Source organism: Platalea leucorodia (genome assembly GCF_965183815.1).
Source record: "Platalea leucorodia genome assembly, chromosome: 5".
NCBI lineage: Eukaryota > Metazoa > Chordata > Aves > Pelecaniformes > Threskiornithidae > Platalea > Platalea leucorodia.
This window is the reverse complement of record NC_138827.1, coordinates 36,944,155-36,959,204: the sequence shown is the minus strand read 5'-3', so window position 1 is coordinate 36,959,204 and position 15,050 is coordinate 36,944,155. Positions and strand designations below refer to the sequence as shown.

Below are 15,050 nucleotides of genomic sequence, written 5' to 3'. Positions count from 1 at the left end.
GCCACTAGGGGCTGCTGCTGTTCTGAAGGAATTAAGGTGTGCTCGCTGGTGCTTTATTGGGACGCTGAAATGCATTCAGTCAAGTTGGGCTTTTTTGCTAGACAGCTTTTCTTCATGATGGTAACTTCTAGGATAATAATGCCTTGGAAGAACAAAATGATTTACCTATTTAATCTTTTGTTTGTGCCTATTGAATGATTAGCGATTAATAAACATTTTGTACTAACTTTTTGCTTTAACGTTCTGTAACCCATCTTATAGAAGTTCATTTGAATGCCTCCATGGAAGAACCAACTGTGCTAGAAGTGTGTATGCAGCTGAGTCCTGAGCCGACCTCTTAGACCTGGTCTGGATTTCTGGGGTATAGATTCAGTCCTGTCTACACGTAAAGAAAGAAAACATGCCTGGAGTTTTTAGATTGCTCTATATGAAGATCAGGAAGCTTTTAAATCTGAAGCTGCTGCTAATAATGGTATGAATACTGCAGGTGGTCTGGTTGGGAGTATGCTGACATTGTAATGCTTCACTGCGTTGGAAACAACTTCAGGGTCTTTCTTACTCCGAGACTGCTGAAGAGCAAAGGGGGAGACCGCTCGTGGGAATGTAATACAGGTGTGTCACTACACACAGGTGGATATTGGAGATAACAGAGCAAGTGGCCTACTTAAGAAGGAACAAGAAGTACTGACTACCAGTGACTGAGTAGCATACAGTTATTGTTAGCTACCTATGCGTGATATTGAAAAGATAAGTGGTTCTCTTAAACTATGGTGTTTTATTTCACAAAATCTTTAAATACAATATGCATTGTTGCTTTTTCAGGCTACGTGATGAGGGAGTGCTTTTACCATATCAGTCTGATTAGGTATGAGAACTTACTTTCCAGGATTAGATTACAGCTGTTAATCTTTTTCCCTTTCATCCCCAGTGGTTGAAGATGATACAATATAGCTTTTGCAAAACAGACTGTATAGCAAAAAAAACAATAAATGAAAACTTTACTTAAGAAACCTTTCTCCCTACAAAACAGCCCTCTTCCTAATTTGAAGAACTGCTTCCACCATCTTCTGCAGACTTGCTCTATTTCAGTTGCAGCAGGACAAAAACATCCCCAGGTGTATCCAAAAAAAAATCACACCATATCCTAGCTTTTCTCAGGGATTATTCTATGTACACTTCAACCGGGCCAAGGTAACTAATAAATCCCCAAGATAATATCAATTTAAACAAGTTATTCTTGAAAGGAAAATAGAAGTATTTACAGGGTAATGGCAATGCTGTGTATGTTGAATTAGCTTAGCTACTACTTGTGCTGCTTTTTTTTCTCCTTTTTTTTTTTTTAAATTTGCAGTTACCACAAAGCTTTTGTGTGTGAAGACATATAAGACATCTTGCTTTTACTTTCTTCCCTTCCACCCCCCTATCTAATTTGTGAGAAGTAGATGACAATATATAGAAGGCTGATAGAGTTGGATCCAAAAACTGATCCTGAAAGAAATGTTCAAATTATCTGATGATTTATTTATTGCTTTCAGACAATACAGCTGACCTCTACTGTTCACTATGCCCAGCAAAGTTGCACAGTAATTAAAAAACCAAACGAAAAAAACATGGTATACTTTGTGGTGTAGTTTTCACACTGACACAGTGCTCATGTTCCTTTATTCAAGTTTTGAGCTGTACAGGGCGTATAACTAACTGGAATGCATAACAGGTAAGCTTGTTTTAAAGAAATGTTCAATGATAAATTAATTACAATTGTATGGAAGAGCTTGCCAACATCATAGTGGAACATCATTTGTCACCTGAGGCACAAAACACGCTTATTCTCTTGAACATAATAATAGATTGATAATCATGAAAAAGGAGACATTTCTTGCTAATGTCCCCCTGCCAAATGCAGTCTTCTGCAATGAGCTGGATGGCAGCTCTCAAAATAGAGGTTGCACAGCCCCGGGTGGAATTACGGCCCAGACAAAATCTGTTTGAAGAAGTCAAGACTTGTGGGCCTGACAACCCAGGGAGAGCAGTTGCCAGTGGGAGACTGTAGAAACTGCTGGAATAGAAAATAAAGGTGGTTGTTAAAATAGTGTTTGCCACAAGGAGCACTCCTGTGATTATTCTTATAACCATAGGTATTGTGGGAACAGAAATAAAGTGACTGAATAACCAGTATGTCGTAGATGTTGAATTAGAATCAGATTCACATTTTTTTTGTGTGACTTAAAGCCCACAGTTTATTGCATTGCCTGAAGTTACCCCTCCAGAAACACCCTCCAACTCGGCAGCCCCTGTGCATTTTTCTTGCCTTTTTTTGTTGATCCAGCTGCCACCTAGCTCACTTTGGAAGACTGTAACTTTTTAGGGAGCTTGACCAGCACTCATTCCTCCCTTTTTGTGATTATCAATCCATTACTATGCTCTAAAAGGGGCAAGCGTGTTTTGTGCATCTCCACCTGCCTCCATGCCCCGACATTTCTAGAACAGAAGGCTTGTGTGAACGTGTTCCTGGGCTGTCAATGTAAATCGGTGATGGAGCTGGCTGCAAGCCTACATCAGTTGAGGTACTTGGCTGCATTTTGTGTTTGGCTCCTTAGGAAATGCAAAAGTTCTAGCTGACCTGCACTCCCATTCCCCCTGCTTTGCTGCTAAGGGTCTCTGCGGGTTTTAATTGTTCACATTTAACTGTCATTTACCTTGGAAGATAAAATATTTACAGATTGCTTATGAAATCTTTGTTCATTTAAAAAATATTCCTGGTCAGTGTGACCGGAGCTGAAAGGACACACTGAGCCTCTGATTTATTTAAATAAATATATATATTCAATATATACGGGTTTTCTGTAGAATGTTAAACGTGCTTTGGTGTACATATGAATATAAGAATAGCAAGGGTTTAGCTGTCCTTGTCTCCTGTCTACAGGGGTGGCCGTAAACCAACGCTGAGGGAAGAGAAAGAACACAGTTAACGTGTGTGACACTGACTCCGCTTTGTTAATTGGGCCACTATCAGTTAGATAACAGTTTGGGTCAGATGCCAGGTCAGCATAACCTGGGCAAAATCAACCTAATCTGTGGCAGGACCAAATACCAGCAGCCAGCCGTGACACAATCTAGGAAATTAAGTCATGTGTTTATTGTATATTTATTGGAAACAACCTAGTAAAATTGTTTTACTAGGATACGTAGAAACTTCTAAACAATCCAGCAAAGGGCTTATATGAGAAAATCAGTGGGATGCCAAGGTACGACTTGATTTCCATTATTCCATCTGAAGAGAAAGTATGATTGCAAAAAGGGAAGTGTTTACATAAACTGATAAAAAACTTGAGAATTCAGCAGAACACAGCCACGTGTTCCTGAGCTTTCTTCCATAAAAGTCTCACCATGTCTGGCAGAGCCCCATTCACCTTCACCATGAGGGGAATCGTCCTTGCACTAGCGCTCACCCTTGTAGGTAAGCCTACATATCCCTTCTTCATCTTTCTCTCCCAATATTTCCTTAAGTTCAGTGGAAACAATTGGATCTAGACTGAATATTACTCATCTGGTTTTCCATTTCTTTTTGTAGGTAGCCAGAAGTCTGACATTGGTAAGTAAATTTCCTTCTATAATCTTAATTTGGTGACTTTGCTGTGATGCCTATTTATTAGAACGCGCTTACAGTGTCGTGAAAATGGCTGTTATTCCCCACAGACCCTGGATTCAGTAGCAGAAAGAGCCACTTGTACAGCTATGAAGGCTGGGTGTTGAATGGGCTTCAAGAAAAGAATTTAGCCAAAGTCGGCGTGCGCTTGAGCAGCAAACTAGAGATCAGTGGGCTGTCAGAGAACGTTTACCTCCTCAAGGTACCGTGCCTTCTTCCGAACGCACAATACAGCAGTGAGCTATGAATCACAGTCGTGTAATTGCATCTGGCTAACCTCTGGTTTAGGAAAGCTGTAGGAAACGGAACTGGAGACTCAGCGCTGGAGATGTCAGAGAATGATCTGCAAGCTAAAGTTTCAGAAGTGATGAGTGATTTGGCATCCAGTCGCTTAGAGGTGTTTGTTGTGGAAATTGTTCATAGCAGGTGTTCCTCAAGAATTTGTACCAGAAATAGAGGTGCCAAAATCAGGGTTTCTGTTAGAAAGTGTTTATTTCTAACTCAAGGCACTCAAGCCTGCTCTGATTTTAAGATTTGATGCTATTTCCAACACACATTTCTAACTTCTGTGGGAAGCCAGGACTTGGGTATGTAAAATCATTGTCATGCAGGCAATGAATGAACGTAGACTTAAAAAAGTGATAAAAGCTAAAGATAAAAAGTGACGAGTGATAAAAGAAAGATTAAAAAAATGAAAGGCATCAAAAAGGAGCATGTAATAATATTCAGCGTTTGGATAATGCAGTAAAAGATCTGTACGTGTGAAATCATGCCTCTCCCGACACCAATAGAGATAGGACCTGACCCATCCGAAATAAATATGTTTCAGAGAAATACTTTTATTTGTCTGTTTAATTTAGTTACAAATCAGAGCTTCTTTTTGGGCACGGAGTTCAGTGACAGAGCTCTTAGCAGTTGCAGTCAAGCTGTAGATCTTCTTTCATTGATGAGGGCAAGATGTCAAAGTTATGGGCTAGGGATTGCATTTCTCACTATAGTCTTCATCCTGAAGTTCTTAGATGGTGTGCACCAGGCTGTGCTCCGAGGCACCTAAACTGGCAGTAACTTTGCCAAAGTTACTGATATTGCTTCTGATTTACATTGTGTCTCGGTATGGGGAAAAAAAAAGGTTTATTGTTCACTATTGTTCACTATTAAAAAAAAAAAAGGGTTGATTTAAGCAATTCACAAATATGGATCAAATATAGCAACTAGTTTAGTAAAAAAAAAAAATTGAAAGGGGATGAGTTAAAATGAAACATTCTAAAACTGTATTTTTTGACATCTAGAATTACATAAACTTTTTAAATGCTAAATTTCACCTAAAGCAGAATATTTATTTTAAGGCTGGAAAAATAGGGAGAATTTTATTTGATTTTTTTTTTTTTTATTACTTTTTGAATCAGCCTTTCTCCCTATTGAGATAATGCAAGTAGAATGTTTAAAATGTCCCTGGGAGAATATAGTGATATGTTAACTGCCTCTGTAAGATAAAATAACACTGCTGAGCCCACAGGGTTTATACTGGTTTTACAATAGTGTAAGCAAGAGACGAAAGAATAAACTGCTGTATGAATTTCTAAGCCTACATTTGGAAGGAAAGCATATCGAACGAGTCATTATGTTAATTTCTTCCAATCTGTTTGGATATTTAGTACCAAAGTAATTTTATTCCCATAAGTATCTTTTCTTAATTTCCTCCCAGATCCGCTCTCCACAATTCGAGGAATACAATGGCATCTGGCCCAGGGACCCATTTACTCGATCTTCCAAGATCACCCAGATGGTTTCTTCATGTTTTACCCGGCCCTTCAAGTTTGAATACAGTAGTGGACGGATTGGAAACATTTATGGCCCAGAAGACTGCCCTGATATATGTATTAACATAGTGAGAGGGATACTGAACATGATGCAGATAACCATTAAAAAATCACAGAATGTGTATGAATTGCAAGAGGTTTGTTTTTTCCATTCTAAAACTACTTTACTGAAAGGATGTGTCCTCTTTAGATGCTCTTCCTTCAAGTTTCTGTTTATTTGCTTTCAGTGCTTATAACACTTTCAAATGTTCATCATTAAAAACGGTCAATTTTTATTCATATAGAAGAAAATCTGTGCATATGTGTTGAACAAATTATCTGAGCTGGTTTCTTTTTAAGAAATCTGTCTGTAAGACTTAAAATGCAATCCTTTGAAGAAAAAAGAATTATTAGCTATGAATGTATTTGTTAGATGGCTTCCCTGATACAGCTACTTAATTAATTTTATTTATTCATTGTTGATATTAATTGATTGACTACTTTTTAATTTTAAACTCCATCCCCTGACTGAGTATTGTTCACATGTCTACTTTCTAGTTCAATAGGATTAATTGTGTGTAATGGTAACAGGTTTCAAAGCATAATTAAGACTGTTCAGTAGGTCCTTACCCTCCTACTGCTCCTTCAGAATCTTTGTTCAGTAAAACTTTTTCTCACGCGGTGAAATTCTGATATAAGTGGGAAGTCTCACTGTCTCTATTGATCTGCCAGGCTGGAATCGGAGGCGTTTGCCATACAAGGTACGTCATCCAGGAAGACAGGAAGAACAGCCGAGTCTCTGTTACCAAAACCGTAGACCAAAATAATTGCCAGGAAAAGGTGACGAAGAGCGTTGGAATGGCTTACATCTATCCTTGTCCTGTCGACATGATGGTATGTGAGACATGGAAAGATCTTCCTAATTAGAAGCACTCCTATTCTGTTCCCAATCACTTTTTGGGTCTCTCTGTCCTCCTCCAGAAAGAAAGGCTCATAAAAGGGACTGCGGCTTTCTCCTACAAACTGAAGCAGTCAGACAGTGGTACCCTGATCACAGAAGTGGTGTCGCAGCAGGTGTATCAGATCTCACCATTCAGTGAACCTACCGGTGTGGCTGTCATGGAAGCAAGGTAGATGGGACATGGGCTTGCTTCACAAAGTGAGAATAATTATAGTTTCTGGCAGTCCCTTTCACCCCCAGTTGAAGTGAAATGAGAATTGAGCTCCACAGCAGTTGGATAAAGCTGCGAGTACTCATACTTGGGGTTTCTGCACTCCTAAAAATTCAGTGAACCATTCTTTATTTGTACCCTGGTGAACTTGGCACTACAATTACATGGAAGAAAAGGAGAACAGCTCTTTTACTAGCTTATACCATAAGAATGCAACTTTACTACTCTGTCCTGAAAAAGGCCTGATTTATATCATCAGGAGGAAGATGGTGCACGTAGAAATAAGATCATTGATTACACTGTCACTAGCTCTCATTTAGAAGACAGTGGTTTAGTTCCTCAGAAACTATTTCATTGTAGATAATTCTAATCCTATTTTGCTCCAATTAGAAGGCTTTATTCATTACCAAACTGTAAGATTTTACTGTGATAAGAAAAATTATTAGAGTAAAACGGATACCATCGCAGCCTCACTGCACTAACAAACAGCCAAGGCAGATGGAGGAAGAGAGCTAATTCATTCCTCGCGTGACACTTGTCTCTTGACAGACAACAACTCAGCTTGCTTGAAGTGAGAAGCGAACGGGGGAGCGCCCCGGACATTTCCATGCAGAGCTACGGAAGCCTTCGTTACCACTTCCCATCAGCATTGCCACAGATGCCACTGCAGCTAATCAAGACGAAAAACCCAGAGCAACGGGTATAGTATTTTTAGGTCTTCAAATTGCTTTCCTAATAAAAAAGTTAATAAAAGAGTAATGATCATAAATTTCAAAGGATTTAATTATGTATGCCCTCCCTCTCTCTCTCGTGTTTTGTAACAGATAGTAGAAACACTGCAACACATAGTCTTGAATAACCAACAAGATTTCCACGACGATGTTCCATACAGATTCTCGGAGCTCGTCCAGCTCTGCCGGATAGCAAGCGCTGATACTCTTGAGTCCATCTGGAGACAAATTTCAGATAAGCCCCGCTACAGGTATTTCATCAACTTATAAGAAACTTTTCCGTTTTTGGAGAATTGAGAGCTAAAATTAAGGATTTTTTTTAACCTGCTTGCAGGCGATGGCTGCTGAGTGCAGTTTCTGCGACAGGCACCACAGAAGCACTCAAATTCATTAAGACCAGAATTCGCAATGATGACCTTAACTACCTTCAGACTCTTCTAAGCATTTCTTTTGCTCTCCATTTAATGAAAGCTGATGAACACAGTGTTCCAATAGCAGCAGTGAGTAAATCCGTGTGCATCTTTCCTGTTTGATAACAAAAGGAATTATAATTGATGACAACCTTTGATTATAAAGTACATTAGAGACTGGATTCTCCTCTCATGTATACCAATTTTGTGCAAATGCTGAACCATGAATTTCTTTTGGCATAGTTCTGTGTCTTCATTTTGCTACATGGATATAAAAGCCATTCTCCCATAACAGCTTCTGAGAGTAAGTCCCATTTTAGTTTGCTGGAATCACATGTCACGCCTTCTACAGACACTACTTTGTCCACTTCAGTCTCTTACTGCTGAAACAAATGGTGATTTGTGTGTTATGTCTTTTGAATAGCTCTTTTAATTGCAAACTATTCCTATAAACTGGAAAGTGCTGCAAGTGAAAGTATTAGTGCAAACATCAAATATTTTGACAGTATAATGAATCATTTATTCTGAACAGGATTTTTCCCATCTCTAGTCAATATTCTTCTTCTCAAATAGGAAAAAAGGATATGATGTGAGAATGCATCATTAGTATAATTGAGTTACCCATTGTTCTAAGGATATTCCATTTATAGATTGATGTTTACCCATAATCTCTGTATTTTCAGTGTTATGCTCAGTTGAGGAAAATCAAAATGGTGCTATGTAAACATATATATATATATGCTTATTTATATCGAAACTAGCTGGGAATTAAGCTCCTAAGTGAAGTTTGCGAATAAAATGTCTACAAGCTGATTTAATTTGTTTGGATGTGAACAATAATCATTCTGAAACTGCTCCCCTCAGATAAGCTCTGATGACTTTCCTGCTCTGAAAGCTATGTCAAGCACTGTATTAAATACTAAATTATTTTTGTCCCCTTTCCTCCCCCCCCAGGATTTAATGACCAGTTCTCGAATTCAGAAAAGTCCTGTGCTTCAGCAAGTTGCCTGCTTGGGATACAGTTCTGTGGTCAATAGGTACTGTTCTCAGACCTCAGCTTGTCCTAAAGAAGCTCTTCAGGTGGGCGGCTTTTTCTCAGGTTGTTCTTAATACCTTAGTAATGTTCATTACATTAGCTTAATTCTTTTAAGATACAGTATAAAAATGGCAATTGGACTCACAAATACACATTTCATAGGTCTCCTTCAGAGCAAAGGCAATGAATCATTTTATTAATGTAGATATTTGCTTCATCACTGAAAACACAGTTTTCACATCATAAGGTAAAATCCTGAGAGAAGCCATTACTAAGTAATTTTATTAAAACCAGTTGGTCTATTGCGATAGGCTTTTCAGTGGGTAAGGGGAACACCGTGGACAATCTATACATTAGGAAGAAAAGACTGAACTGTGCTTTGCCTATAGCCCATCCATGACCTGGCAGATGAAGCGATCAGCAGGGGCCGTGAAGACAAAATGAAATTAGCTCTGAAGTGCATTGGTAACATGGGAGAACCAGCCAGCATCAAGCGCATCCTGAAGTTCCTTCCCATATCTTCATCTGGTGCTTCTGATATCCCCATCCACATTCAGATTGATGCTGTAATGGCCTTGAGAAAAATAGCTTGGAAGGACCCCAAAACAGTAAGTATGATCTGTCAGAGATTTCTTTACTTAGTGAATTAGAGAATATATACTGTAAAGGGTAATGAAGTTAATGGTATCATCATGTCTGTAGATTCAGCATGTTTTAAAAAAAGGATTCTTTTTAAGAACAACACAATACAATTTTATATTTCAGCTGATGTTTTCTGCTAAGCTGTGATAATTGTTAGTCAGTAGGAAGCTTCCAGAAGGATATCAGCAGTGTTTCTTTAGTCATCTGTCATAACCAATTAAGTCCTGTGCTAGTTATATATGGTGGAAATTTAGCCACCCAGAAGTCAGACATATAATTTAACCTGCCTTGATAGTCAAGAGGAGAGAGAGATACACTTTCTATTGACCTCCTAGGCAAAATGTCAACATTGCTCTGCCTCTCTTAGACCCTTCCCTTAAGGTTGGATGAGTCACCACTGACCTCCTGCTGAGGCTGCTGGCATGGTGAGCATAGGCAAGACTCCTGCCTTTCAGATGGCTTAGATATGGGAGCTATATGAGACAGCATCCACTCAGACTGTCTTTGGTGAGCTGCTGAAGCTCCCCTTTTAAAAGTGGTCTAAAAGAGTGAAGCATGCTCACCAAGTCAGTGGAGTTACTCCAAAGAATGAGTATATCTTATTATCTACCATTGTTTCTTCCAAAGTTATTCACTGATCTTTGAATGTCAGTAATGCAAAAAGCTATGCTGATGTCTTTTTGATTGTGGTGGGATGACCCAATACATTGATACATGGACATTTATTTCAGATGTAGTGCCATCCCTTCTCCATGGGGCTGTTCCTCCATGGCCCCTTCAGTTGTCTTAATAAAATGTTGTGGAACCATGCAGTAAAAAAGATCAGGAAACCTTTCTGCAGGGATAATGACCCCCTCTCCCATATTTCTTGCAGGTTACATGTGGATCCGGTCTGCAAAAAAAGTCTCAATTATTGGTAATTCCGGACACTGTTTTCTCTCTGCAGGTGCAGGGATATCTCATCCAGATCCTTGCAGAGCAGTCGCTGCCCCCCGAAGTGCGAATGATGGCTTGTGCTGTTATCTTTGAGACAAGGCCTGCCCTTGCTTTAATAACAACGATAGCTAATGTGGCAATGAAGGAGAGCAATTTGCAAGTGGCCAGTTTCGTGTATTCCCACATGAAGGCTTTGTCGAAGAGCAGACTGCCGTACACGTACAACGTGTAAGTAGAGACAGGAAGGAAGTGGGTGAACTTCTGCAAATAATAAGTTCTGTTGCATTCTTGTTAGTGAGCACTGCATCTGCTGACAAACTGAATTCAGTTTATATTCTGATGGGGTGCGGCTTATTTCTGGATATTATTACCTTTCTCATTTTGTTTAGATCTTCGGCTTGCAATGTCGCCCTTAAGCTGCTGTCCCCCAAATTGGACAGGCTGAGCTATCGGTATAGCAAGGTCATGCGTATTGGTGGTTACTTTGGTGAGTAAAAGCGTTTCAGTGACCAGGAAACTTTCCCTTCAGAAATCCATTCTTAAGAGACATTAAGTCCTTTGGAGAAATATGGCATTCTGCATTTCAATAAGAAATTGAATTAAATGTGACAGTCACATATTTAAAAGTGCATGAGTAACCATTTATTAATTTGGGCCTAAACAGTTAAAATTTATGTAGTGATGTATCTTAGAGTCAGTAACGGAAAAAGCTGCAGAAATATGATCTTGAATGATAAGCTGAATGGTTAGAAAAAGGACATGTCTTTTGTTTACTTCTGCCGTAGATAACTATAAAGTTGGTGCTGCTGGAGATGTCTTTATTATGAACAGCCCAGGAACAATGTTCCCATCAGCCATAATTTCCAAGCTGATGGCATATTCTGCAGGGTCAGTGGCTGATTTGGTGGAGGTAAATATTTACCTAAATCAATACTAAAGAAAATTAAAATTAAAATTGACCACAAAGTTTCCTCTCTGTAAGTATGTTTCAGACTGCTCCTTCTCATGCTGTTTTGGTAGGTTGGTGTCCGCGTGGAAGGCCTCACAGACATCATCATGAAACAAAATATACCATTTGCTGAATATCCCGCATACAAAAAGATAAAGGAGATTGGAAAAGCTGTAGGTATTTTCAGTAATGCAACGTGTGGGTTATATGAAGGGGTATTTAGTGAGGCTTCTCATGCTAGTTAAGCCCTGTCTCAGAAGGTAAACTACCCGCCTAGCAGTCAGCTCGAGTATTTCTATGAAAGAGAGAGATGCAGTGGGACTGCAGGGGACATCACTCCTGCGATGGCTGTGATAGCTTCTGCAAATTCTCGCCCTGGTCCTGCCTCCTCCCCACTTCATGAATGGCTGCAGAAGGAGCACGGGAAGAGATGGGGGAGTTGGGCATTGCAGCACGGTGTGTGTCTCATGCCTGGCAGGCTTCCTCCTCCCTCCTTTCATCTACCTCACTTAGTTTACAAGAAACATACCTTTGTCTTTAAGAGAAAAGGTGATTTGTTGCTGTGCTTTCAAACTGGGTTCAGTGGTACTAATGACCCAGACTCTCTGTGCAAATGTTATTGTATCGGAATACAAAACACTGGACAGGAGGCTATTCCTGGGCATCCCAGTGACAGGGAGTAAGTCTGAATTAGTGCCACTGTGCTATTTACAAAGCAGCAAAGAAACGTAAGCAGCAATGGAAAGTGGCAGCTTGGTCAGTGATGGGTTTGGTCACCTTGCTGAATCACCATTTGTGAAGTGTTGCATTAAGGAACTTTGCTTGTTTCTTTATCTGTTCCCTAGCTGCTTGGATGGAAGGAGGTGCCAACAGAAACCCCCTTGATATCAGCCTACTTGAAACTATTTGGCCAAGAGCTGGCCTACGTCAGCATCAATAAGGAAGTCCTCCAACAGGCTATGAAGGTACCAGGGACCTCTACATTTCATTGCAAGATTTGACACCATTTTACTTTTATATCCCAACCTCTTGGATCTCTGTTTTCTGGCAGACTGTGCTAGAACCTGCTGACAGGAACACAGTGATGAAGAGGATCGCCAGCCAAATCCGCAATGGCATTGCAGGACAATGGACACAGCCAGTGTGGCTGCAAGAGCTGCGGTACATCGTTCCTACCTGCACCGGTCTGCCGCTGGAGTATGGGTCATACACGACTGCTCTGGCACGTGCGGCACTCAGCGGTGAGTTGGGAAGTACGAGATCAGCTGTGCAAGCTCTGAGCAGGGAAAGAGCGGGACAGGCTAAGACGGGCTGGAGAAAGAAGTGGAAAAACAGAAAGTTAGAAAAAGAACTAATTTTTGTAGTGGAGGGGAGGTAGTGAAGATGTTTGAAGAGAAGCTGGACATGGCTGACTTCTGCCTCATCTTTAAATGGACTGAAGACAGAGAAGGTGAGGTGAGAATCTGGGAAACCAGAGAGAGAAAGGTCACAGCATTCAAGGCCAGAAAAGAACAGGAGCTGCCTGGGGAGCCGACTGCAGACATGGGCAGAAGGGGGTGACTCCTGAGAGATGCACACACAAGCTAAGCAGGATTCAGTGGTGATTTAAACAGAGAAGAAAATAGAAGATGATCAAAAGAAAACTACCAGTAATGTTAGAGAAGGCAGGAAGAGAAGAGGGCTTGTGAAAAAAGAGAGAGTTCTGTTTTAAAAGAATAAATATGCATGTACAAATACTTATCAAGAAGTTAATTCAGTGATCATACTGTTTATTGTGCAGCAGACTTAATTTAGGCAAAACTGACCCTTTCTTTTGCTGACACCACATAAGGAATGAAGTGTGAACTGCATGTACTTGTGCTCTTCGTAGAAGTCTTGTATGTGCCTGCTCTTCGCTGCTCTTGGTTTTTGTTTTGTTAGTTTGTTTTAATAACATGTTTGAACCCTTGCCCTTTTTTTTTGTGGGTGTTTTTAATTTTTTTTTTTTTTTTTTTTAATAACATCCTTGCAGCCAGGTTGGGGAGGTATGTATTGGATGGATGGTCTACAAAGTGAGTGAAGGCTGCCTGGACCGCTGATCTCCAAGAGTAGTGAACAGATGAAAGTCTAGTTGGTGGCTTGTTATGAACAACGTTCCTCCGTTGTTAGCACTTGTTCACTGTCTCTTTTAACAATGTGAAGTTTGGAAAAGAAGGCACCCTCAGCAAATCTGTGTCAATGATGACATTGAATTGGTGGGAGCAGTCACTGCACTGGGGGGTCAGGCTGCCACCCTGGGGGATCCTGACAGGCTGGAAGGGGTGGCCTGACAGAAGTGTGATGAAATTTGAGAAAGGCAATGCAACATCCTTCACCTGGGATGGGGTAACCCATGCAAGTGTATAGGCTGGGCATCACCCGGACAGAAAGCAGCTTTGCAGAAAGGGCCAGGGAGGCCTGGAGGACACGCTGGTATAGTGAATCAGCAGTGTGCTCTTGTGGTGATGAAGGCCAACTGCATCAGTGGCTGCAACAGCAAGAGCAGAACTAGCATGGAAATTATTTTTCCCCTCTATTTAGCACACCTGAGGCTGCATCTGGAATATAACATTCAGTTTTGGGTCCGCAGCAGAAGAACAATGTTCACATTTGATGTGAGGAAAGATTGGAGAGCAGGGCTTCTTTAGCCTGGTTGCCTACCTTTCACTCTGTCTTCTGGCTCCACGTGTTTCTGAAATTTTAATGTTATATTAATTAACAAACTTTCAGTTTGGGTCAGCTCTATTTTCTTACTATATTTTAATTTCCATTTTCAATATATTGCATCAGAACCTTTGCCTACAGAACAAGTTTTTTGTATATATTCAGTAGTTTTCAGACTCATAAAAGGTCTCATATACCCCAAAGTCTCTCTTATTTTCCAGACGTATTTTTTGTATTAACAAAAACATTACCTCTTCCTGAAAACTGTGTCTTTCTTAAATTCAAGTCCTTTCTTTCACTTTTACCATTTTTAAATGTTGTTCTGTCCTTTGCAGTTGATGGAAAGATGACCCCCCCTTTAACTGGAGATTTTAGGCCTTCCCAGTTTCTTGAATCCACCGTGCAGATTCGGTCTGACATAAACCCAAGGTATAGCAGGTTTCTAAGGCTTTACATATGATGGAGATTTTATGAAAGGCAGAACCACATGTTAAAAAAGAGCACCTTTCTTACATCTGACCGCTTCATGCTGTTTCAGCTTATACATACAAACAGTCGCAACAATGGGTGTCAACACGGAATACTTTCAACATGCTGTTGAAATTCAAGGCAAGGTCCTGACAAGAGTGCCAATGAAGTTTGATGCCAAGATAGACATGAAACTGAAAAATATTAAGATTGAAACAAATCCTTGCCATGAGGAAACTGAGATAGTGGTTGGAAGGTAAAGTAGTGTTACTTCAGAATACTTTCTGTTGCTGAAACTTTACAAAGTTCATTATTCACTGACTTCTTACGGAGGTTCCTAGATAGGCAGGGTGACTTTTCAGTGTGCAGCATAACCTTTGGGATAAAGAGCAAGTAAGAGAAATACGGGAATTAAAGGATACCTAAATTATTTAGCAGTTTAATTTTTATTTTGTTTATTATTTTATTATTATTTTGTGTTGTTAATTTTTATTTATTATTTTATTGTCTTTTAGGGTTTTTAATTTTTATTTTTAAATGAATGCCTTTCATGTTTTGGACATTTGTTTAAATTTATCC

The 15,050-nt window shown here is 39.9% G+C and overlaps 1 protein-coding gene across 1 annotated transcript in view; it reads left to right on the top strand.

Moving 5' to 3' along the window:
* Positions 1-3,387: 3,387 nt before the first annotated feature.
* The window catches only part of LOC309591757 (vitellogenin-2-like), a gene marked incomplete at both ends in the record, with an annotated part of 51,509 nt that continues 39,846 nt past the window's right edge, over positions 3,388-15,050 (top strand). The window contains 19 exons of the mRNA XM_082314511.1: positions 3,388-3,457; positions 3,572-3,592; positions 3,697-3,848; positions 5,352-5,603; positions 6,178-6,339; positions 6,427-6,575; positions 7,167-7,317; positions 7,442-7,599; positions 7,683-7,848; positions 8,713-8,838; positions 9,184-9,402; positions 10,383-10,600; positions 10,762-10,859; positions 11,158-11,282; positions 11,393-11,494; positions 12,167-12,286; positions 12,373-12,562; positions 14,339-14,432; positions 14,542-14,727. Of these exons, the coding sequence (XP_082170637.1) occupies positions 3,388-3,457; positions 3,572-3,592; positions 3,697-3,848; positions 5,352-5,603; positions 6,178-6,339; positions 6,427-6,575; positions 7,167-7,317; positions 7,442-7,599; positions 7,683-7,848; positions 8,713-8,838; positions 9,184-9,402; positions 10,383-10,600; positions 10,762-10,859; positions 11,158-11,282; positions 11,393-11,494; positions 12,167-12,286; positions 12,373-12,562; positions 14,339-14,432; positions 14,542-14,727 (2,759 nt within the window). The remainder of the gene's footprint in view (positions 3,458-3,571; positions 3,593-3,696; positions 3,849-5,351; positions 5,604-6,177; positions 6,340-6,426; positions 6,576-7,166; positions 7,318-7,441; positions 7,600-7,682; positions 7,849-8,712; positions 8,839-9,183; positions 9,403-10,382; positions 10,601-10,761; positions 10,860-11,157; positions 11,283-11,392; positions 11,495-12,166; positions 12,287-12,372; positions 12,563-14,338; positions 14,433-14,541; positions 14,728-15,050) is intronic.